At 39.0% G+C, this 23,707-nt stretch overlaps 4 protein-coding genes across 11 annotated transcripts; 2 read left to right on the forward strand and 2 right to left on the reverse strand.

Annotated features, from left to right (window-relative positions):
- Positions 1-219: 219 nt before the first annotated feature.
- Positions 220-10,411, reverse strand: LOC141827526 (protein LPA3). Of its 7 annotated transcripts, none has more exons than XR_012601691.1 (13): positions 10,101-10,411; positions 9,571-9,601; positions 9,349-9,441; positions 6,320-6,382; positions 6,058-6,169; positions 5,650-5,738; positions 4,877-4,935; positions 4,551-4,789; positions 4,272-4,354; positions 4,107-4,187; positions 3,833-3,930; positions 2,941-3,027; positions 220-239 (listed from the first exon to the last, which is right to left on the reverse strand). XR_012601691.1 is itself a non-coding variant. In XM_074714797.1 (13 exons), exons 1-12 carry the CDS (start codon positions 10,409-10,411, stop codon positions 3,871-3,873), a joined length of 1,146 nt encoding a protein of 381 aa, XP_074570898.1. In that variant the 3' UTR covers positions 2,741-3,027; positions 3,833-3,870. The 7 variants fall into 7 exon arrangements, 3 of the variants coding, with proteins under 3 accessions (XP_074570898.1, XP_074570897.1, XP_074570896.1); XR_012601692.1 differs by lacking the exon at positions 220-239 and adding an exon at positions 2,741-2,850 and having other exon boundaries at positions 2,941-3,022; XR_012601690.1 differs by lacking the exon at positions 220-239 and adding an exon at positions 2,741-2,850.
- Positions 10,412-11,281: 870 nt separating this feature from the next.
- Positions 11,282-14,334, forward strand: LOC141827842 (protein indeterminate-domain 4, chloroplastic-like). Its single transcript, XM_074715172.1, has 5 exons — positions 11,282-11,494; positions 11,583-11,615; positions 11,717-12,052; positions 12,146-12,545; positions 13,353-14,334. The coding sequence occupies exons 3-5, from the start codon at positions 11,914-11,916 to the stop codon at positions 14,200-14,202; spliced, it is 1,389 nt and encodes a 462-aa protein (XP_074571273.1). The 5' UTR covers positions 11,282-11,494; positions 11,583-11,615; positions 11,717-11,913; the 3' UTR covers positions 14,203-14,334.
- A 1,500-nt stretch (positions 14,335-15,834) lies between these two features.
- Positions 15,835-18,978, reverse strand: LOC141826492 (putative metal-nicotianamine transporter YSL12). Of its 2 annotated transcripts, none has more exons than XM_074713744.1 (6): positions 18,546-18,978; positions 18,003-18,166; positions 17,797-17,894; positions 17,588-17,722; positions 17,245-17,434; positions 15,835-17,107 (listed from the first exon to the last, which is right to left on the reverse strand). In XM_074713744.1, the coding sequence occupies exons 1-6, from the start codon at positions 18,952-18,954 to the stop codon at positions 15,992-15,994; spliced, it is 2,112 nt and encodes a 703-aa protein (XP_074569845.1). In that variant the 5' UTR covers positions 18,955-18,978; the 3' UTR covers positions 15,835-15,991. The 2 variants fall into 2 exon arrangements, with proteins under 2 accessions (XP_074569845.1, XP_074569846.1); XM_074713745.1 differs by having other exon boundaries at positions 17,958-18,166; positions 18,546-18,847.
- Positions 18,979-22,770: 3,792 nt separating this feature from the next.
- Positions 22,771-23,391, forward strand: LOC141827031 (uncharacterized). The gene has a single exon (XM_074714315.1). It carries the CDS (start codon positions 22,771-22,773, stop codon positions 23,389-23,391), a length of 621 nt encoding a protein of 206 aa, XP_074570416.1.
- The last annotated feature ends 316 nt before the right edge of the window (positions 23,392-23,707 follow it).

Raw genomic sequence — 23,707 nt, forward strand, 5'->3', positions numbered from 1 at the left:
GCACGAGTCATGAAACTTTCTAATCATTGTACTCCATTAATACTCACTCTCGCGGTCGTGTCTCTACTCTATGAATTCAATTGTAGTGGCGGTGGCGATAGTGGTGGTGGTGTGGCCCAAAGCAAAGCCCCTTTCCTTATCTTCCTTCTCGTAGCAACACATGAATGGATGCAATGCACCTTTGCAAAAACCACATTATGCATACATTCACATTCGCCATCTTCTTTTAACCCAACCCCCTAAAGTCGGAGAAAAGCATGGTGCTTGTTAGGAAACATTGAAGCATTCAATAATTGGGCAACGCTTTATGTGTTACATGTGTCAGCCATGTATAAATTCAGGATGAGTAGTAGATATCTGAGAATCCTTGCAAATCTAGTTCAAACTGCATGCTAGTTAGTGGGATTAAGATGCTGCAGTTCAAAATCAAAATCATGGAGAGAAAGGGAGGGCAATTAATGAGGCATTAAAGACTAGTAAGATCTGCAGCTCACATGCCAAATGTTGGAGAGATTTAAAAAGTGGGGGAGATTGGAACGAGGAGGCAAGCGTGAGTAGGCTTTTGACTTTATGAAGGAAAGTGAATGAAGGGACAGAGTAAGTGGTGGTGCCAGTTTGTTTCAGATGAATGACATCTCTTTTTTTTATTATTATTACTCATTGAAATACTACGGCATGTTGGATCATCAATCCAACGTTGAATAGTTATGCGTTGGATCATCAATCTAACGTTGAATAGTTATGTATTGTCGTATATTCGACTAAATTCGATTAAAAGTAATCAATTATAATTTTAGACATTTGAATTTTAATATATCTAATAAGATGTGAGTAAAGACCTAAAGGGCAATTTCTGTTTCAATGATGAACTAAAATTAAAAAAAAAGGATAGCCCTAATAGGTTTCTTATAAATAAGAGGTTATGATCCCCAGATCACAACATTTGTTGGATGGGCCAATTTTGAACCGTCACGTATTCTCTTAGTAAAGAATAACCGAGAACTCTTAGGGGATGTTTGGTTGGGGATAATCTATGATTACCTTGGTTATCTGTCCAAGGTTATCGTTGATAACCTTGTTTGGTTCAAGTTATGACCGATTCCCAAGTAATATAACATTACCGCCACATCAGCAAATGGGTTATAACCCGGTAATGTGATTACCTTGGCAGCCTAAGGTTTTCTACGATTCCTGAGGTTAACGAAATTTTTTCCATAATTACCCTTCGATTTTAAAATTGAATTAATTAAAATGTACTACGAAATCTAATTAAAATCAAATTAATTAATTCAATAAATTTTAATTTAAATATTTATAAATTAAAAAATAATTTATTTTAAAATTTTAAAAATAAAATTAATGAATTATTATTTATTAATTTAATAAATTATTTTATTAAAATAATTATTTTAATGAATTATTTTATTAAAAAATATATATTTTTTAAAATTTTAAAATATAAAATTAACAAATTATATTTATTAATTTAATAAATTATTTTATTAAAATAAAATTATCATATTATATTTATTAATTTAACGAATTATTTTATTAAAATAATTATTTTAATAAATTATTTTATTAAAATAAATATAAATTTATTTTAAATTTAAAAATATAAAATTAAGGAATTATATTTATTAATTTAATGGATTATTTTATTAAAATAATTATTTTAATAAATTATTTTATTAAAATATATAAATTTATTTTAAATTTTAAAAATAAAATTAACAAATTATATTTATTATTTTAATATTTTTATTAAAATAATTATTTTTAATGAATTATTTTATTAAAATAAAATTATCAAATTATATTTATTAATTTAATGAATTATATTAAAATATAATTGAATGAAGGATAATATAGTAAATATAAAACTGGTTATGTTTTATTCCCTCCAAATAAATAAAGTAAACCAAACAACATTAGGTTATGTTTTATGCCCCATAACCTTGGTTATGTGATTACCAGATAATCACATAACCAAGGTTATATATTATAACTTGAACCAAACGCACCCTTAAGGAATTGTGTTGAGTTCGTAAGGTAAAGGAAGTTATGGTGGATTCCTATCCGTAAGCTACTCAAGAGCCGAAATAAGACCTTGACAAAATAAGACCTTTCCTCTTGCCCAAAATTGTGAGAAACGAAGTTTTCATCCACACAAAAAAGCACACTAGGGGTCAGGATCATCGAAACAGCAAACTCGCAGCTACACTACGAATTGCTTGTGGCAATCGTGAGCTGACGGCCTAGCTAAGAATTGTGGCCGCGAGAGTCATGGCTAAGCTACGAATTGCTTGCAGTCTGACCACAGTTCGCGGCCTCAAGCTCATGCCTTGGCTGCAAATTGCAGCTGCGGCTGCCACGAACTCCAGCCTGGCCACAAATTGTGATCTAGCCACAACGAGCTCACGGTCTGGCACTCTGGCCATAAGTACTCAGCCGTTTGAGGTGGTGGTGGTCCTTTTCCACTTTCCTTTCTCCTTTCTCCTTTCTTCTTCTCTCCTCCTTTCTCTTCCCTTTCCACTCCACTGAGAAATTCTTTTACCCCACGGTCGACTCCTTTCCTACTACATCCGTGCTCGGGTATAACCAGAACATTAGTGACGTCTGAGATCACTAGCAGCCGTCATGCAACTGTAATGCACCACCTCTTTAAATAGGCAGTTCATAACTGCCACAGCATAAAATACTTGTGCCAAAAAGGTGTCATAGTCAAAAGAGCTCAACATGGAATGGAATGGGCAAAGATTAATATATGAAATCTCAGATGTAGCATGTGAAATTATTAGTATTGCGAACGGAATCGCGATATCTGGTATAAGCTAATTGTGTCATCAACTAAACAAAAAAAAATGCTCACATAAGGTTATAATTCAAGTGCTATGAATTTCGTCGCAATATTGAGAATGAAAGGAGGATGGTGCAAACCTGATTTCGCCATCAATGAAAGTGTGCAAGAAATGGCAGCAAAGGCAAATTGACTTCTGGAGATTGAAGCGATAGAAACACTCTATACTGACATTGAGGATAAAAGTTAACCATATATCATCAAATAGTTATAAGTCCTATCAAATGGTCAGCCAGACTATGCAGATTAATCAAGTTGGGCAAGCTGATTAGGCTAAGCAATCGAGCTATGTAAGCGATCAAGTTAAGAGAATTAATTGACCCAATTAAATCAGTCAAGTTGCATGGATAAATTAAGCCAATCGAGTCAATCGATTTGATTAGATCACATATATCAGGTAAATATAATGAGAACAATATGAATGAACCAAGGGAGACAAGCATATTGTGGAGATTACTGGAACCACCAAATCAGGTGTGTTAAATGAATAAGATAGATTAATCACTGTAAAATAGATTGATGAACCATGCAAGTAAAACTGGTCGAGAGAATCAGACAAACAAAAAAATTAAACATAAATTAAAACATTTCCCTGTTATACTATTCTATTATTATAACTTAACGAAGAAATAAAATATAGATTATTTTTTCTTTTCATTTCATTTCATTACTAGTCTTGTTTTAATTTCACTTTATTCCATCGATTCATACCAAAGGCAACCTAAATTCTCTGCCTTAAATTATTTCCTTTCTCTAAAAAGAGGGAGTGCAGGAAGCTATATGACCATCTATATTTCAGCTAAATTAATCCATTTCTGATTTTATAAGCATTATCATTATGATGTTTCACTTATTCGAACTTGATATGCAACAATAATCGAGATAGATCACTAACCCTCATGTAGCAGCCATTTGCTCTTTGAACTTTGGAAAGACAGGCAAAAAACAAAAACTACTTTTGAAAGAACCAACCTAAAATAAATTCACATAGCATCTGCTAGAACTCGTCCTCAACTTCGCCAGGCAGAAGACAGCTCCAAATCAATGTCCTCTTCCCACCAGGTTGCATTCTGCATAACAAAGCAAAACGTGAATCATAACCAAATAGTATTATTGCCACCTTGATCTAATTGATATATACCCTATATCATTCTTTATATTTCAAACATCTACGATCTGTACTGCTTATATTAAACTAAAGATTTAGATATGCAGATAAAAAAAAAGGTCACATTATATCCAAAACCTTGTAGCCCCTTCTCAGAAATTCCAACGAGCTCCCTTGCTCCTCTTGTAGACCAAGAACCCTCAGAAGTTCTTCCTTAGTCTAAACATGAAAACATAAACGGTGAGGAATCAAGAAAAATGACTCAGTCGACTATAGTAATATTTTTTACTAAAAAAATAGTACCTCTCCCAAAGTGAAACGAGTTGCACTTTCTGCTACACAAGCGTAGGAGCTATTAGTTTGCTTGAGCATCACCTGCCAAGGTCCTGCATAATAACAACACAATGGAGTTATAAAACAAAACTAATGCTGTTTCTTGCAAAACATAATAATAATAATGTAATTTTCTTTTTGTGTTTAGGTTGGAATAATGTAATTTGTTTTGTTAATGCAAAGAACATATTCAAGAAACACTATATCATGTGTTTATGCCCTCTGATCATAAGCATTTTAACGTCTTACCTGGATATTGACGGAATAGAGCTCCACTGTAATTCACTATGAAAGGGGCAACTGGAACTGTCTTCAATGTAAAAGATATAGAGATTAATATAGCTTCCAGAATTTGTGCAAATTTAATTAATAATCTGACACATACCTTTGAATACTCTCTCGTTCGAATATAGAACACAGGAACAAACTGAGAAAGAAATCTATAATGAAGATCCTTGGTTGGGAAACCTAGAAGTCCTAAATCAGCGCTGTACAATTCAAATCAGTGAGATAGACGATCAAGTTAATGAGCTAGAAACACAGTAACCTGTTAGCATATCCTAAAGTTAGCTCACCGTAATGTATCAAGTTCGAGATTAAAAAGAAGAGCTGGAACAGATGTAGCAAACTTTTCCTGCAAAAAGACGAAAAGATGGAGCAATAGGATTCTAGAGATGGAGAATGCTTGAGGATAAAAAAGTAAAATTCAATACCCATTTAGTTGGAATACTGTGACATTTAAGGCAAGAAAATGTCTATTGTAGTAAAGATAATCTATAAGAACTAATTTCAGCAAACTTGTATAGCACAATTTCTGCAAACTAGTTTCTTCAACTTTATTAAGATATGAAAATGCTAGGAATTCCATGGGGCTAAGAAATGAAATGTTTTCATCTGTCATCGAAAACATATAGATTTAGACCCGACAGGCGACAAGGAATGATTGATACCAACAACGACGAATCCTTCGAACAAAACTGTGCATCAAACTAAATTAGTTGGTTTCAATGGTTTGTTTTTAGTATTCATTTTGAGAAAAAGGGAAAGAATTTACAAGTTTCAGTTCCAAAATGGAAATGAATACAAGATGTCAGAAGGAGTTAGGGAAAAGAATAGCGAAACCTAGGCAATCTGTGCCTTACTAATCTATGGAGCAGAAATTGAGAGGATTGATGTGGAGCCACATCTAGGAGGGTACGTGCAATTGACCACCTCTATTTCATGGCACTAAATAAATTCAGAATTGCAGCTACAATGTAAAGTTGTTACAGATACAACCAGCATTTTGTCTGAACTGTTCAACCAATCAAGTTTATAAAGATAAAACATGCCAGTAGTTAGAACATACCACATATTTCTCTATAGCAGAAAGATCACGTGTACTACAGTTAATAAAAATAAATAAAGATGGTGGTGCCTCGTTGTACTTCTGTTCACCTGCATTCATGAGCAATGAACCTTATATAATGCATATAAAAAATTTAAGCTACTGCTTGAAAAGAATTCAATTGAAATGCTCCTGCAAAACTTAACAATAATGACATTGGAAAATACCATGACCCAACTACAGGATTATTTTTAACATAATTAAGGACCATCATAAAACAGGATATATCCTAGATTAATTTTAATGTTCTAGCATTTGCAAGGGTTGTTGTCACTTGGATAGATAGTGATCCAAATGTATACATATATGAAAATGAAAAATGTCTATTCAACTGATAGCCAGTATCTGTAGGTAAGTCGAAAAACAAACCTTCAATTTCATCACTAAACTCAAAATCCAATGTGTTCCTTATGGATTTGAAGAAGCTTCTGACAGGTCCACTTGGTATGTCATCTAATGACCCAATGGTTACACCACCAATCTAATATAGAATGATAATGACATTTGTTAAGGAGAGTGCTTCCAAAAGCAAATTACTAGCAACACAACAACATACTTTTTCTACCCACAGGTGTAATTCCACGTAAGTTAAAAATTTAAGATAGTGAAATTTCATTTATTCTAAGCATACTGTTTCAAGAGCTGCTCGAAATAACTTAGAAGCCCTGCGTTTTTCTGGTTGGTCAGGGAACACCTGAAATTCATCAACTAAAAGTTACTAGTTGTAATACGAATAAACTGCAACATCAAAGCACTATTGGTGTCTATTCAGAAACTGAAACCAATGTTGAGTAATGGTGGAAGAGACAACAGGCAAACCATGTTTAAGCATGTGCCAATCATCAACAAATCAGCACATAGTTTTAATGATCACATATATGTTTCAGAATGTGATAGAATTGACATCGAGCTTGGTAAACAGAAGACATAGTTCTACCAGGGAACTGCTCATGAACAGGAAAGACAATTAAAGACTTTGAGATTGTTGGATGAAATGTTGCAACTACCATTCACACTGCTAGTAAGTGGAAGACAGGACAAAGTTCCTAGTCATGTTACCAGATATGATGATGAATCATTTAGACTTATTAACCTTCTGGCAATGACTAGTCAGTTGTATAAGAATAATTTGGGCAGCACAATATGACTGTATGAGATTATAATCTATCCACGACAAATGCAAGTTGAAATACCAAAGATTTAAACTACATTCATAATGCAATGCTTGCGCCAGGGGACAAACCTCTGTAATACAGGACACAATCAAAAGGCTAAATAATGAAAAATCCTACTTTGAAGATGAATAAAAGCTAAATATCATCATCACTGTTACAGATAGTGTAGACAAATCACCTTGATGCCTTCACTGAAAAAGAAAACAAAAATACAGACACTGAATTTCATGTGCTTATATTTTAGATCAAAACCTATGACTATGAGGGGACTCTTTCAATTGGGAGATTACAAAGTGTTACAAGCCACCATGCACATTCTCATCTCCTCTTCTTCCCTTTCTTATATTCTGTATATACTTTTAGAAACAATAGAAAGAAGGATTACAAACTCTTGGGCACTCACTATCCACTAGTCATCAACATGTAGACTAAAGAATTAACAGCACTCACATTTCGTATACTCACTAATCCTCCAAAGGACTCCTTGGTCATACCTTCTTAAGCATGAAGAAAAAAGATACACTAATTCCACTAATCTCATCTTGTATATATCCACTGCATCTTAGGTCAACCTCAAATTTTCATCTATGATATTAATGTCTCTCCCATGACCTTATGCTCCTCATCCTCGGTTGTGTGAAGCCTTGTAATTCCCATATTATATAGGACTCAGTTTATCCTAATTGACTCACTAACTGAAGCATCCTCTTCTGCAATTTATTTTCTTGCTTTGAATAATTGAGAAAATAGTGGCGAACTTGGAACTTTATTGATGAGTATTTTAAATTGGACCTTTCTCTCTTTAAAACTACCTACAGCAACATTAGGCCCACTAGGATAAGCAATTGAAACATTCTATACAGAAAGGTATGATGATTGCCTAATAATACTCACTATGATCAAGTTTCCTCTGCAAACTTCAAGATCTCATTTCTACCATATTGGAGTCAACACAGTCTTGGACTAGAATTTCTTTGGATATTTTAATGGAACCTACCCTTCTTTTCAGTAGCATAACTTGGTGTCCTCTCCTTGTCTCCTTTGATTGAGAATTAATCAGTGAGTCCCTCGCCCTTGCTTGCCTTATGCAATTAAGGAAATGTGAATAACTATTGATTTGCCAAGAACCTCATTATCCATTAAATCCTTGAGAAACATGTTCCCGTCTAGGTACAAAATCTCATTATTATCACATACAACTAAGGAATTGCCAACATCTCCTGATTTGGCAAGAACCTTATATCCATTAAAGCCTCGAGAAACGTCATTGTCACATACCAAACTGCTGAAATGCCTTGTAGGATTAGGAAAACTAATTTAGGAGAACAATTGCCTTGTCCATCCCCTGAACTTGATCACTGAGTCCAATAAATATTGCAGGATTTCCTTATCATTATGAGTGTTCAAAGAAGTCCTATCTCAAATCTTATGCAAGGAAAAAAATTACTCAAATATCAAAATTCTTGTAAAGCATCATGACAAGTTCAAATTCTTGAACTTCTTCATAATCATCATGAACATGTGAATCCCCTCATATAACAGTTCTTTGAACAAGTTAAAGTGTATTGCTGTCAATGCCTTTACATCATTCTGTTTTTTTTTTTTTTGATGTGTTTCAAAAGGCTCCTCGATACCCTAGATGGCTACCATTAGATTACCTTGCACAAACAGCACTTTATCTTCACTCATGAAGTCCTTTGCCCTTTTATTCTCCATGCTGCCATATCAATTCTTCCACTAGTGTTGAACTTAGCTTCATGACCAATTGGTGCTGAAGCTCTAATCTGTTGCATATTGAAAATATATTGACCAGCCATTTTGATTGGAAAATGAGAAATAAGAGCAAAGACCCCAAGAGTTACATAATCCAACCCTAATATCCATAAAGTGGAGACACCTTCAAGTGGGAGATCATGTAACATTACAATATATAGACCGAATACCATTGACTTCTTGTCATCCACATGTTGAACCAAGGCTAAAAATGGAAGAACAGTTACCCTTCCTTTTCTAATTAATCCCCTCAAAGACCTCAAATACACATTCCTTGGTGCACCTAACTCTCTGTTCCTGGATCTATTTGTAGAGTGTAGGTATCACACCACTAGCCCATGTTGCATGCATCCTACCAACAAAGAGGTCAATTAGTGTGTCAACAGACTCAACACTACTAATCCATGTTACCCACTCCTAAAGAATAAGTTAAATTAGGTAGTGGGTCAATACCACTTTATTATGTTGCTAGCATCCTTCTCATGGCATTTGGTTGTTGGAACCATAATTAAAAATCAATTGATTGTAATAATCCAGTCTGTCTAAGAAAGTAACTACATGTATGGCGTTTCACAATAGAACACTGCTCTTCTGACCAAAGATAAATCCACTGCTCTCAACTATAAAAATAACTACTTTTGACATGCTTACTATGAAATGTTACATCAATTGTATCTCTCGTGAAATCATGTTGAAAGAAACTCAAACTTACAATGCAAGATCTGATCGCTTTCATCTCCTGCAGGTTCCTAGCAATAGCAAGTGCAAGTTGGATGTTTGCATCAATAAATTCATCTGAATTACCCTACGTGATCAGAAACTTGATAATGAATCATTTACACTAAGAAATATATCTTTACAAATAAGCATTCACAAAGTTAAGGAACAGAGCAACATGTTTGAGAAAGAGAAAGAAAGAAACATACATCTATACCTTATAAGATGAAATGTCGCTTGGCAAGGGCCTGTTTACCCAGGTAAAACACAAAGAAAGAGAAATTATCAGAGAAGAAAAACGATTGAACTCTACAGAATAATATCATATTCCAAAAGGAAATTTCTGCGTGAAACAACCAAAAGGAACCAAGTTAAAGGAATTAATCCTCATAATGCTTCATTCACCAGGATCCTAAATATTGGTTCAGGTAAAGGATAATGAATCGTTTCCAGAAAGAAATCAATATGAAAAGTTTCAAATAGAGAAACAAGCAGAACCTCAATTCCCCATCTATTTTATTAATTTCTTGCAAAATGCTCCTAAACTTTAGAAAATATCTACTTTCCAGCAAAATTTTGAGATTCCTTTTGATAGGTCTCTTGATCAATATTTTGTGAATCGAAAATCACTTCTATAAACACGTAACCCTTGGCTCCGTCTCTATCATCTAAAATGTAAGAAGTAATGACAAATACGTACTCTTTTCTAAGTAAACCGGCACGAATACAAATGGCAACGGAACATACGGGAAATCGATCTCCAGACGGGTCTTGCCATCATCCAGAGCAGACACGAGGGACCGGGAGGCGTCGGAGAGGAGAACCTTGTAAGATCTTGGATTGTAGACAGCCACACCAGCTCTAGAATCTTCGGCTGCCGTCTCGCCGGGGGAGTTCCGGAGGTTGGCGTGCGGCCTCAGTGCGGCACTACGGAGAAGAGAACGCGAAGGAGCGGAGTGGGGGAGGAGAGCGGAAGCAGACCGGGAGATCCGGCGGCGCGAAGAGAAGGAGGAGGCGGGAGGGTGAGGAGGAGCAGAGAAGAGGGAAGAAGCGGCCATGGGAGGAGAAGTCCGAGCGGAAAGGAAGGTGAGCCAGTGGCCACAGATAGTGAACCTTGAGGTCATGACATTCTGGTCCACGATCCGCCACGTGGACCAAAAAAACTAACTCGGAGAGCCTTCTGGGCCGCCCGAGCAAAGCCCAAAAAAAGAATGTGACCCATTCCAGGCCCAGCATTGGCATAAATGTAGAAGAAGTATTTTATTTGAAGTGATAAGTTAATTAAAATTTTTAGTAACAAATAGTTTTTTAGTATAGGGTGTGTAATCATACATAGTGGTCTACTATAGTTTTTCATTTTATTTCTTCATAGATGATGATGAGAATATTAGAATGACAAATTCCACCTTTTACTTTTCGAATTAATTGATTTGAAAAACTGAAATAAAAAGTTGGAACAAATTGAATGATATTCTAATTTAAACTCGTTTTAAATATCAAAATACATCAATTAATCACCATATTGAAAAATAAATCGCTTCCAATCATATTTTTTTCCTTTGTTTTTCTGTTTTGAGTTTTTAAAAATAACACAAAAGATTTCTTCTTATTAACTGCCTGACTTTTTTCACTGAGTTTCTCTTTCGCTGGTTACGACACAGTAGACTTGTAGAAGAGAGCAAGAGTTTGAATCCTGACGAAGCCAGACAATACTCTCCTGCGTCGTGATCAACTGTAATTTTTCGATTTACCTCCTCACAGATGGTCGTGGGACTGACCGTGTGTGAAGCCGCTAAGGTGACGGATTCCACCTTTTACAGAAGAGTTCTTCTCTCGCCAACTGAAGCCCCCAACCCACATAAAGACAATTAATGGCGGCTTCTTGCTCAATTCCTCACGCTTGTGGCCGTGTTAGACGCACAGAAGAATAAGACTAAGCGAAGAAGTAGAGAAGCAAGTGGAAGAGGGAGAAAAGGAGAAATCATCCACAGCGGAGAAGGAGAAGTATGGCAAGCAACTCGATGGGATCAGATCTCACATATAATTGATGAGGCCAATTAAGCTCCCTTAATTCAGCTGTCCTTTACCAAGAGTAAAGCAGCTGGCCTTTTCCCCACTGAACAAGGAGAGGAGAAAGGCTTGTTAGTTCTTCGTTTGTTTTCTTCCTTGCCTTCTTCCTCACTCTGTCTCTCTCTTTTCTATACTACTTTTATCTTTGTTCTTTTGCAGCGCTTGGAAGAAGAGCCAAGATAAAGCTTGGAGGTTTTGTGTCTTCACTGACTCCTGATGGCTAATATGTTTTGGGTCTTTAATTCTCTCGTATGATCTCCCCCTTTTTCCCTTGGCTGTTTTCTTGTCTTTAGGTTTGGAGATCAGATTTGGACAGATAGATAGATGGCGATAGATGCAGCAAAGTTCTCTGAGCTCATGCATGGTTCCAATTCATGTGTGTTGGATAGTTGCTGATCGACCACAGAAACCAAAACAAAGAACAGAAGAGATGGATTAATAATTTAGAGCGAGGATTATTGGTTTAGACCCTTTTGAGTTTGAGAAGACGATGGCATCTTCATCCAGTACTCCTCTCTTCAGAGTAGAGGAGGAAGATGAGTGCAGCCACGACCAGCCAGCTAGCTCGTCGGCAGCCATCGCTCCGCAGAAGAAGAAGAAGAAGAAGAGAAACCTCCCCGGAAAACCAGGCAAGCGTCTATTGTTTACGATCTTAATTATTGGATAACGAAATTGAGGTCTATTTGCTTGTCAATTTGATAACGATGATCGAGTACTGACAGATCCAGGTGCAGAGGTGATCGCTTTGTCGCCGGAATCTCTGCTGGCGACGAACCGCTTCGTGTGCGAAGTGTGCAGCAAAGGGTTCCAGCGGGAGCAGAACCTGCAGCTCCACCGGCGCGGCCACAACCTGCCGTGGAGGCTGAAACGGAAGAACCCGAACGAGGCGCGGCGCCGGCAGGTGTACCTCTGCCCGGAGCCGACCTGCGTCCACCACCACCCCTCGCGGGCCCTCGGCGACCTCACCGGCGTCAAGAAGCACTACTCCCGCAAGCACGGCGAGAAGAAGTGGAAGTGCGACAAGTGCTCCAAGCGCTACGCCGTTCGGTCCGACTGTAGAGCGCACTCCAAGATCTGCGGCACTCGCGACTACCGCTGCGACTGCGGCACCCTCTTCTCCAGGTACTCTCGTCGTCACCGTTCAAATTCGATCGTATTGCAGTTCTGCACTCACTAACATGCATGTTCTTGCACTGAGAGGAAGCCTCTCTCCTCGGTGTTGGCGAAAAAAAGCTAGGGTTAGGGTTGTCGATCGTTAGCTAGATCTGCGAGCGCAGACAATTATGAGGGCACTGCACACACGTGAATCAGGATTCCCACGGAAAATAATTAAACAACAAGGTGATGATTGAGATCTCAAAAGGCGCACTCCTCCCATCTAGCCAGTCATATGCTTCCCAGTCATATGCAGTGTTAATTCACGTGTGACATGGAGGCAAAGCTTAGCAGGATGGGGTTTGTTGCCTTGTGGTTTGGAGATTTGTGGGCAGCTAGCCGGCCGGAGAAGCCCTAGCTAGCAATCAGATCATGATCAGGTCCACAGATCACAAGCTCGCATATTACTAATACTTGATCATCGAATGGGACATCTGCATTCAATGCGAAGTGTTCCGCCTGCGTCGGTGCATCCTCCGTTATTGCATGATTGGACGCTTTCATGGTCCGGACAACCTTCTCGCAGTGGAAGCCATGAGAGCACTGTGCGGAGCTTTGGAAGGGAGTTCGACTGTAGAATTTTTGTTCCACTTCTTCTCGTGGCGCATTAAATAGGCTATTTATTGATGGAATCGTTGCGTTTCGTATTGGAATCGATGCTCAGGAGCCGTGCTCCGTCGTGTGGTTCTGTGCATCATGCAGAATTTAATTAGCAATCATTTGTATGTTTGTTTTCGGATGTTTAATGAGTATGATCGATTGCTAATGGCGCAGGCGAGACAGTTTCATCGCCCACAGAGCCTTCTGTCATGCACTGGCACAGGAGAACGCAGGGCTTCCAGCTCAGGGCTTGAACGTCGCCGGCCATGGTGGCCAATTGTATGCGAATAGAACCCTGAACTTGGGACTGCACCCGCAGCTCAACCCTCCACCTTCAGGAGCTTCACAATTTGATCACCTCAACATGGCCACAACCTCCTTCCGGCCGCCGCTGCCGCCGTCCCAGCCATCGCCGCCGTTCTTCTTCGGAAGCAGCTTTTACAATAATAACCAACAAGCCCTCGGCGACGAAGAGTTGCTCCAAAGTAAGCCCTTCCATGGCATCTTCCAATTGCAAGATCTCCAACCAAGCGCAAGCAATGCCGGTTCCTCCGCCGGCGCCGCCAACCTATTCGACCTCGGGTTCTTCTCCGACGACGCGGGTAGGATCGAAAATTTTAACCACGTGTCTTCTTTCTATAACCCTTTTCTGCAAGGCGAGCTCGGGCAATCAATGGCGTCTCAGATGCCAGCGGCCCTGCTGCTTCAGAAGGCGGCCGGAATCGGCGTGACGCCCACCGGCAGCTTCAGATCTACTTCCGAGTTGGCCGGAAGAGAGAGCGCTAGCTCAAGAAACCAACTAGAGCAGGAGAAACAGTTTCAAGGCGTCATCAACGAGCTTACCAACGCTAACGATAGTAGTGGAATAGTTTTCAGTAACGGTGTGACGAGGGGCTTCCTTGGAGTCGGGAGCGTGATGAGAAGCATGCCGGCGGTCGGTGGAGTCCATCTCGGCGTGGAGAACATCAGCTCCGTGGACTCGGAGACGAAGGCTCGATCGTTTGCAGGTGGAAGAATTCAGTAGGTAATCAGGCTTTATCCAAGAGAAAAATAATGCTCGGTTACAATTAAGATGGGAGTAGCTTAATTAATTGGCTAGGTTTGATTTGTAGATGATTATCTGGTAATAAAGGATCAGGTAGATTAAAATTATATTATCAGCGAATATTTATTGATGAATTTCATTTATCTCCTCTATTTTTGCTAGCCGGAAGAACAAAGAACATAAAATTAGAGTAAAATAAAATGAATATTTTGGAAGTAGATGAATAAAGAGAAATACGGTTTATTTATAGAATTAATAATTGAGTGAAGTCCAAAACACTTAGATTATAAAATAAAGTAAAATGAACTTGATTTATAAAATTAAATTACTTTGTTTAAATATAATAGTGCTCTTTCTTACACACAAAAAAATCTAAGTCAGTTAATCTTTATTAACTAAATTGTTTAGTTAACATTTTGTCTAAATAAAATAATTAAATTTTCTGAAAAAAAACTAAGAAAACATATTTAAATTTAATTGATATTTTCACTCATAAAAATATATTTTTTTAATTTTATTGATTAAGCTATTTCAAATGAGTTTGAATGAGATTAATTAATTTTGTCCATTTATAATTAGAGATATTTACGTATAAATTTAGATGGTCATTTCCTTGTTTTATTTTTAAAATTATTTTAATTGATGATTTTCATAAAATGCTAACTCCTCTATGTTCTCTTAAATTTATTCTAATTATTTAAAATTAAAATATTAATTTAATAACTATTTAGTAAAAAATAATAATTAATTAATTTTAATTGATCAAATTGTTTAGATTTATCTTTTATGAGATGTAAAAAAAATGTAAATTTACCTAAATGAGTTTTTTTTATTAATCAGTACTTATATTATTCAACAAATCCATTTGATTTAAAGAAATGATTTTATTAAAAAAAGTATCTAATTTGGAGATTTTGAAATAGCCCATGTTTTTCAATATCATCATCCTATTAATTGATCAGGAAGAATATTTTTAAAAAATATATAAATTAATTAAATACAAAGGGAAAAAAATACCCATTTTATCCAAATGATCCTTTATCTCCGGGCTTCTGCTGGTCAAACCCCTCTCTTTGTAGCCTTCTTGAGTTGTAAGGCACGTGTTAATTTATCTAGACTTTAGCCTGGTCCGATGATAAGATCGAGCTAGAGGAAGGTAGATGACAACAATCACTGTTGTAGGAAAAGAGAATAATTAATTTTTGAAATATTATTCACCTCCTATATATATATATATATATACAGAGCTATAGAGAGAAGATATTTAATTTAAAATTTTGGAAAAACTAAAGCATGGTTTTTATAAAATCGTTCAATTTTATGTTTCATATTGATTACTTTTTCAAAATCTGTATATATATATATATATATATTTACTTTAGGTATTAAAGAAAAGAGAATAATTTATAATATTTACAACTATAAAAATTTAATAATTTTAGGTTTTTTTACACACAATTTAGAGAAATTAAAAAATTTCTGCCTCCGAAACTATTTAATTCTGATTCAGTAAATCCTTATGATTGTTAGACTTTGGTGATAACAAACCCCACCGAGAAACCATGATGCACTTTCAAGAACATGTTCTAAATTCATACAAATTGCCTGATCACTGAAGCAATCCATGCCAAACATTTTGGAAGAACTTAAAATCACTATACTGCAACAGGATGAAGAAAGAAAAGGATTATTAATCTCCCAGCAAGGAGATGAACTTCCAGGGAAACTAAATACCTCTGAATCTGATTTTCTTTTCTGGTGCACATCACTAAGACAAGGATGCAATGTATGCATCCACTTTCTCGTTCATGCTCCTCGACAAAAACTTCATGCAAATGGGTGGATTCACCTTAGCAAGAGCAAGCACCGATTGCGGAAGAGTCCAAATCCCGTCGCCGCAAATCAAACCTGAAGCCACTGCTGGACCAAATGCATCTGCTTTGGCCTTGTTGATCTTCTGCCAGATGAGCAAAATCAAGCTTCCTACACACATGTCAATGGCAAAGTAGGATCCCAAGTAAAATGGTATTGCCATCGCCATTGGAAGAGGTATAAACCTTGCAATCTTCTCCCCCACGACGTCTCGTATTGCATTGATGACGATCGCGGCGGCAAAGAATACGAAGCAGAGAGTGAGGCAGTGTTTTGGCAGCGACGAGAAGCCTTCGACTCCGAGTACAGCCATGTTACGGTAAACAAGAGCATTGGGCGAAGGGTATTCTGATCCAGGGACGCCAATGTCTTTGAATGCATTCAAGAACAACCAGAAAACCGAAGGAGCAATCACGCAGCCCATGGCCGTGCCTATCACTTGGCTAATAAACATGGACCTGGGAGAGGCCAGAGTCAAGTACCCTGTCTTGAAGTCCTGCATGAGGTCGGATGCAGTGGACACGATGCTCATCATGACACCACAAGCAGCAAGGCCTGCAAGAACACCGCCGTGGGAAGCACCGGCCCATGCACCGATGATGAAAATCGCAAGCTTCCCATAAGTTGAGGCAAGCGACCAGTCAGTAAGGCCTGCGCCATAGGCATTGCAGAATGCCAGCACCGGTGCAAATATGTAGGACACCAACACATGGTACCACTTCAGTTGTGGATAAATGTGGGGTATTGTGACGATGGAGATAACTGCAACAGCTATGTAACCTCCATAAGCAATTGGTTTTGGGATTTGGTCACTGAGAAAGAGTTGGGTGCGACGCTGATCGTCGAAGGAAACAGGTGATGTATCATAAGCTGAAGTGTCATCAGAAACCCCCAGTGCATTTGCAGAGTTTTTGTTCTTGATTTGAGATACTAAGGCGATGATGGTCTTGCCGAAAACTTTGAAGAAGTTGTAGAGTCCATCTCCCAGGATCAAGGCAATAGCTATAAAGACCTGGAAAATATTTAGAGTAAACAAGTTTATGATAAGTGAATCTGTTCTAACTTCAAAAACAATGATACTTAATGGACCAAAATGATCATCTGTTTGACCAGCCATCTTCAGGAATCTGAGTAAAAGAGAGACAATACCCGGTAACCTTGCAAACCATGAAGACTGGTTTTGGGGAGATCAGCTGGATACCAGCTTCCTTTCTTAGCATCTATAAGAGGCCACATAATTCCCCATGAGAGGATGCCTCCCAAGAGAACAGATACGTTCACAAGGTAGGGGCAAATCATCCCAACCCCAACATAGGTAGCCGAAAAATCAAAATAAAACCTGCAAGGTGTGAATTCATGATGATCAACAAGAAGTAATCTCATAGCTATTCAAACACTACATGGAACAGCATTAATTCTGTCTTTCAAAAGTAAACACTAGACTAAGAAGATTAAATTTACAGAGACTCGCATTTATAATATTCATCCATACTTGTTTTGGTATGCTTCGAGGCCTAATGTAGGGAATGAAGCAAACCCACAATTGTCTCCAGCAGTGTAGAACCACTGGAAGAAGCCCCACAGAAAGCTGCACACAAAAAACTTCCCCAGCATTTTCACCTGTTTCCTGCAACAAATTTACAGTTCTGTAACATAAACTCGATAAGCAATCAGAACGCATAATTTTTAAGATCGTCATACTTCGCTAGCTTGGCTCCGCTAGGAGTATGGAAGCTGTTGATTAGGTGTGCTGTTGCAGTTCCACTGGGATAGATCAGTTTGTAGTCAATGATCATTATCTAAGAACAACCTTTCGATTAGTATACAAACATAAAACATGGTCCAAATACAAGATTTTCTACTTGAAACTGATTCACTGACCAAACGTGCTGAGTTAGAAACAATACCTTTCTCATGGGTACAAGGGAGAACAACCCTAGGAAACTAACAACAAAGAGGAATCCAATCATCCATCCAAGCTTAGGATTCTTTATGTTCTGTGCATAATTAGCTTCTGTTGATTGTTTGGCAATCGTTTCACTCATGGCAAACAGGTAACTTCCGAACCCCCCTGATCATGTAAGTCTGTTAGATATCAATTCAGCTAATAGCCTAACATTTCTATCACAAATGACTAAAAACAAATAAGTAGAGAAATATAAAACATTTATGAAACTAGTTTGCTTGCGAAACCAACACAACCATCAGCCTCAAAATGAAAACTTTGTATGATTCATCATACTTGCATGCAGAATAACTGGAAGTCATTGTAGATAGCAATAGGAAATTGTGAACTGAGAAAAAGGAAAAGGGGAAAAACGATAACAACATGAAATTTAACAATAGAAACTTAACCATTTCACTCAAGAAAAATGAATTTCACCATCATTTGTGAATAAAAGTATATAGAAAAGAAGAAGAAAAGGAAGAAGAACGCCAGGGAGGAATACCGCTGAAGGCAATGCCAGAGGTAGCGACGACGCAGGTCTGGATGACGGTATTCTCCTGGCGGGTGAAGGGACGGCGGAGGAGGCCGGCGCGTGCAAGCGCCGCCGTCCAGGTTTTGACGAAGAAGAAGCCGAGCAGGCCGGCGGAGACATTGAGGGAGGGGATGACGCCAGTCGTGAGATTGAGCTTCATCACTATCACGCTAAACATCACCCCCAGCAGCAAGCTCACCGCGAACGCCCGCACCGTCAGCTGCTCCGTCCACGCGGGCACCGGCTTGCCGTCGAACTCCCTCTCGATGGACGCCGCCGCCGCTTCCTCCTCATCTCCGTCCGCACTCCCCGTCCTCCTCCTCCTCCTCCTCCTCGCTGCGCCATCACCACCCTCCGGATTCTCTTCGATCGTACTCATCCACTCCAGCTCCTCCCCCTCCACAGCGCCGGCCATGATCCACTACTCCGCTCAGATCGGAAGGGCGTGGTCAGGACGGAGAACGAGCGGTTCAAATAGAAGCGGGAGTGGAGCCACGATCGGGTCCGCCTACCGCATGAGCGTGATAGCACGGCCTCGATCTGGTGGCAGAGTCTGGAACTGCTAGGCATTGATGACGACGAAGTCACGCGCTGTGCCAAGATGGAAAGAGGAGAATGAATGTACGGATTCGATAGGCCGTTCATTGGCCTTGATGGGTGAGCCACAAACCGGCTCACCCTGCACGTGCGCATCTCGTTATCGGACTGCGTGTGTTGATTTTTTTTTTTTTTTGCCAGATAAAACTTTAAGAAATTTCATTTTATGTTATCATTGTATTAACGGTTTGACTGTTTAGAAAATTTCGACTCGATTTATGATTCACAGTTCATCGTCAGTTCGATATTTTATAGTTATTATTTATATTTTATATTTTTTAAGGAAATATTAAGTATAATAGATTAGGATAAATTGATTGATTTATAAATGGAAAATTACCTTTAATGGGAAGTTTGAATAATATCATATTAAAAAATGACAACACGTACGTTGAATCATATTATTAGAATATTATTAAATAAGACAAATTTATTTTAAGGAAAGTCTTTGTTTAAAAAAAATGATATATATATACCGACCGAAATCGGCCGGAGACCGGCCGCGGTCGACGCGCCGGCGCCGGGCGAGTCGACCGCGGTCGGTCTCCGGCCGATTTCGGTCGGAATCGCCCAAAAGTCGTTCTGTCGCGTTTCTGGCTGGATTCCGACCACAATCCGATCGAAATCCGGCCCCGACCGGAGCGCCGGCGAGCTGGCTTTCCAACGTGTCTGGTCCGACGGTCGTCGGCAACCGGACGACGGCGCGACGGCGGTGGAAGCGGCGGTGTGTCGGAGTGTCGCGCAGTGGGCGGTGCGCAGGAGATCAACTCTCATATATATATATATATATATATATATATATATATATATATATATATATATATATATATATATATATATATATATATATATAGAAACGCTATCCTGGGCGCCTCCTCCCTGAGCGCCTGTGCGCGACTTCGAATCAGCCGTCCATTTCGATCGCGCGCCAAATCTGAACCGTCCATTTTCGGGAATGCACAGGATGTCTTCGCCGAACCCGTTGCTATTCCCGCCGGCATCGCGACGCCGTCCGGCCACCGACGGCCGCCGAACCAGGCCCGATGGACGGCCAACTCACCGGCGGTCCGGATGGGCCCGGACTCGACCCCGACGACCGGCGACGACCGGCAATCTCGGCCCGAAATCGCCGCCAGAATCGGGCGGCCGATTCCAGGAAAATTCGACCGGTCGCCGGCCGAATCGGGCCGGCCGAGTCACGGGAAGGACCGGCGGCAGCCACCGGTCCTTCCCGTGACTTGGCCGGCCCCGATTCGGCCGGCGGCCGGCCCCGATTCGGCCGGCGGCCGGCCCCGATTCGGCCGGCGGCCGGCCGAATTTTGGCCGAAATCGGCCGCCCGATTCGGGCGGCGATTTCGGCTGAGATTCCGGCCACCGCCGGCCAAATCGGGGTCGGAATCCGGGTCCATCCGGATCGCCGGTGAGTTGGCCGTCCATCGGGTCCGGTCCGGCGGCCATCGGTGGCCGGACGACGTCGCGATGCCGACGTGAACGGCGATGTGTCGAAGGAGACGCTCACGGGTCGCGTAAGGAGGAGGCGCCCAGGATAGCATTCTTTTATATATATATATATATATATATATATATATATATATATATATATATATATATATATATATATATATATATATAAAAGAGAGATTAAATGTCTCAAATGTAATATATATATATAAGAGAGATTAAATCTCTCAAATGTACAATCAAAAGATCAGCATCATGACCTAGATAACCCTAGCTGTTGAGCACATACAAATGACTCATCACATAAAAAACTACATCAAACTTATTACACTACATCTCTGGGGGTGATCGGTCCGGTCCCACGGAAGTTTCCCACCGACCACCAGGGTAAATCAGGAAGCGCATACGGCGGCCAATCCAGATGCCCAGCATCCTTTGATTGCGTTCCCCATTTGGAAGAAAATTCCTGCAAATACGCCGTAGCTAGGGATCGAACTACGGGTCCCTGAGTTAAAGGAAAGTCTTTGTTGATTCTCCACAAAGTTGTTTCGGTTAATATATTGGGGAGTTTATATTTTTTAAAATTTTTTATTTAAATTTATTTATGTATGTTTTTATCTATAAAAGGAGAGACTAAATTTTTTATTATTATTTTCTCTCCATTTATTTGCTCAAATAAAATATTTCTATATCTCTTCTTAGGTTAATTTTCTTTCAAACTTTGAATTTTTTTATCTCCATGTCGTCACATCCTCCAAATGTTATTATTTTATAATTAATATCATTTTTACTATAATAATGCATTATAAACTATTTATTGAAATATATATATATACATAAAAAAATGGAAATTAACAGCTAATCGAGTAGTGCTATCAAATTTAATCAGGTTCAGAGGGACAAACAATGCTCAAATCTCTCGATCTATTAATTATGCTGCCTTAGCTACATATATACATTATATTATTGGGTTTCTACTTGACACTCTAATATTGGTAAACAATTCGTTTCATTTTGGCCTTATCTCACATAATAATAATAATAATAATAATAATAATAATACAAACAAATTAAAGATAAATTCTATATCGGTTCATCTCGAGTAAAAAGGAAAGAAATTAAAAATTTTCAAGATTAAAATTAATATTAAAGATTGATACAAGAATATAAGATATTTAAGATTGAGACATATGTAATAAATAAAATAAAATTAAAAAATATTTAAGATTATATAATTAAAAAATTAGAAATTTATTTTTTATTATTTGATAATTAATATTTTCTATTATAGTAATTAATAAGGAATAAATATAATCTTTTTAGATTAATATATTTTCTTTATTTAGAATATTTATTTTCATATAATCCTTTTTAGATTAATTTAGTTTCTTTATTTAGATTATTTATTTCTATATTTATTATTGAATCGAGTTTATATTTAAAATGGTTTGGCAATTCATTTTTAATGCTGAGTTAATTGGTATTTAATTCGATTTCAGTACTAGTTATCCTAGTGAAATTTTAACTCAAATATAAAATTTTTAATCTTTTATATATTTTTAAATTTTTTAATAGGTCCATGGGTTCATCCTTCTAATTTGCAATTCATCTTGAGACTCATCAAATAATTTTAAAATAAATTAGAAATTTCCTAATCTACTAAGATAGCTAAATTTAAAATAAAAATATACCTAACAACTCAAATATAAAATTTTAATCATTCTACCCCATAATCTGGCATATTGATAGATTTTTAATAAATTGATCTGTCTCATCATGAATTGATCCGTTTAACTGCACTATCAACATCCTCTTATAAAATTATAATTTACAATAATTAATAAAAAAAATCTTATTTCTTTTATATATATTTTTATAACTACATCATGAAAAAATTTATATAAACGGGCGCCCAATCCAAATTTAAGGGCTTCCGGTTCACTGTGTGAAGCTTCACACTTTATTAGTCCGCCTCACCATGTCGCCTCTCTCTACATTGCAACAAAGCAAGGCAGAGCTTCGTCCATAGCAACAATGGCGTTTCTCCACATAATTCCGGCGTCAGCTGCATCTTCCTACTCTTAGATTCACCCTGTTCTTGTAGTTTTTGGCTCTCCCATCAAGGCCGCTTGCAGAGATGGCGAATCCGAAATGGACTCCGCGCAACGGCGGATACGAAACCGTGATTTGGGCCGGAAAGATCGCCTTTTACTTCCTGGCCATCCTCTCCCTTGGCGCCGCCGCCAGGGCAGTCGCCGCTTCCGCCTCCGGTGCACTCTCTTCTTTCCTCCCCTGGGCCTCCCTCCGCTCGTGGATTGCGCCGCCGTACCTCTTCGCGGCCGTGCATTTCATCATTCTCGCCATCTGGAAGCTCTCCGTCCAGAAGCGGCCTCAGAACCGCCCGGAGGAATGGGCCACGGAGGAGACGACGAAGCAGCCCGGGAATCCAACAATGCTCGAGCCGTTTGGACCTTCGCCTCCACCGATCCATTCGCATTCGCGCGAACCCTCTCCTGAAATCCCCGGCGACTCCTCCGAGTCATCGCTGACAGCGGAATCAGTCGGCGTCCCCGCGGATTCGTCGGAGATAGGGGCGGAAGAGACCGAGGACGAGCCAACGGAGGTCGAGTGGAAAGAAGAAACGGACGAGTCGTCGCCGGCGGCGACCCAGGACGAGCTGAACCGGCGATTCGAGGACTTCATCAAGAAGAACCACGAACAGATCCGGCTTCCCAGCATCCGGCCGCCAGCAGTTTGACCTCGCACGATTTCAGTCGCCCAATGCAAGAGATTTTCGCTCTTCTCATTCTCTCCATCTTTCAAAATTTGCACCATCTACAAGTTCTCCACTGTGCATGCTGACAGGCGCCTCATAGTCCACCACACTACCGATGGCTTAGCTGTGGAATATTTGGGCGTCGGATAGCTTTCAGTCTCACCTTCTAGTCTTCTTCTGCTTGGTACTCGTACAGCTCACTGTTCTTATTGTTAGGTCTATCTAATAGTGCTCGAGGATCATCTACTCATTTCTGTAGTCCTTGTCGAGTAGAAGTCTAACTGATGGTAATTAAAGT

Source organism: Curcuma longa, chromosome 4 (genome assembly GCF_044706935.1).
Source record: "Curcuma longa cultivar G26 ecotype Majalengka, Jawa Barat chromosome 4, ITB_CL_G26_1.1, whole genome shotgun sequence".
Taxonomy (NCBI): Eukaryota; Viridiplantae; Streptophyta; class Magnoliopsida; order Zingiberales; family Zingiberaceae; genus Curcuma; species Curcuma longa.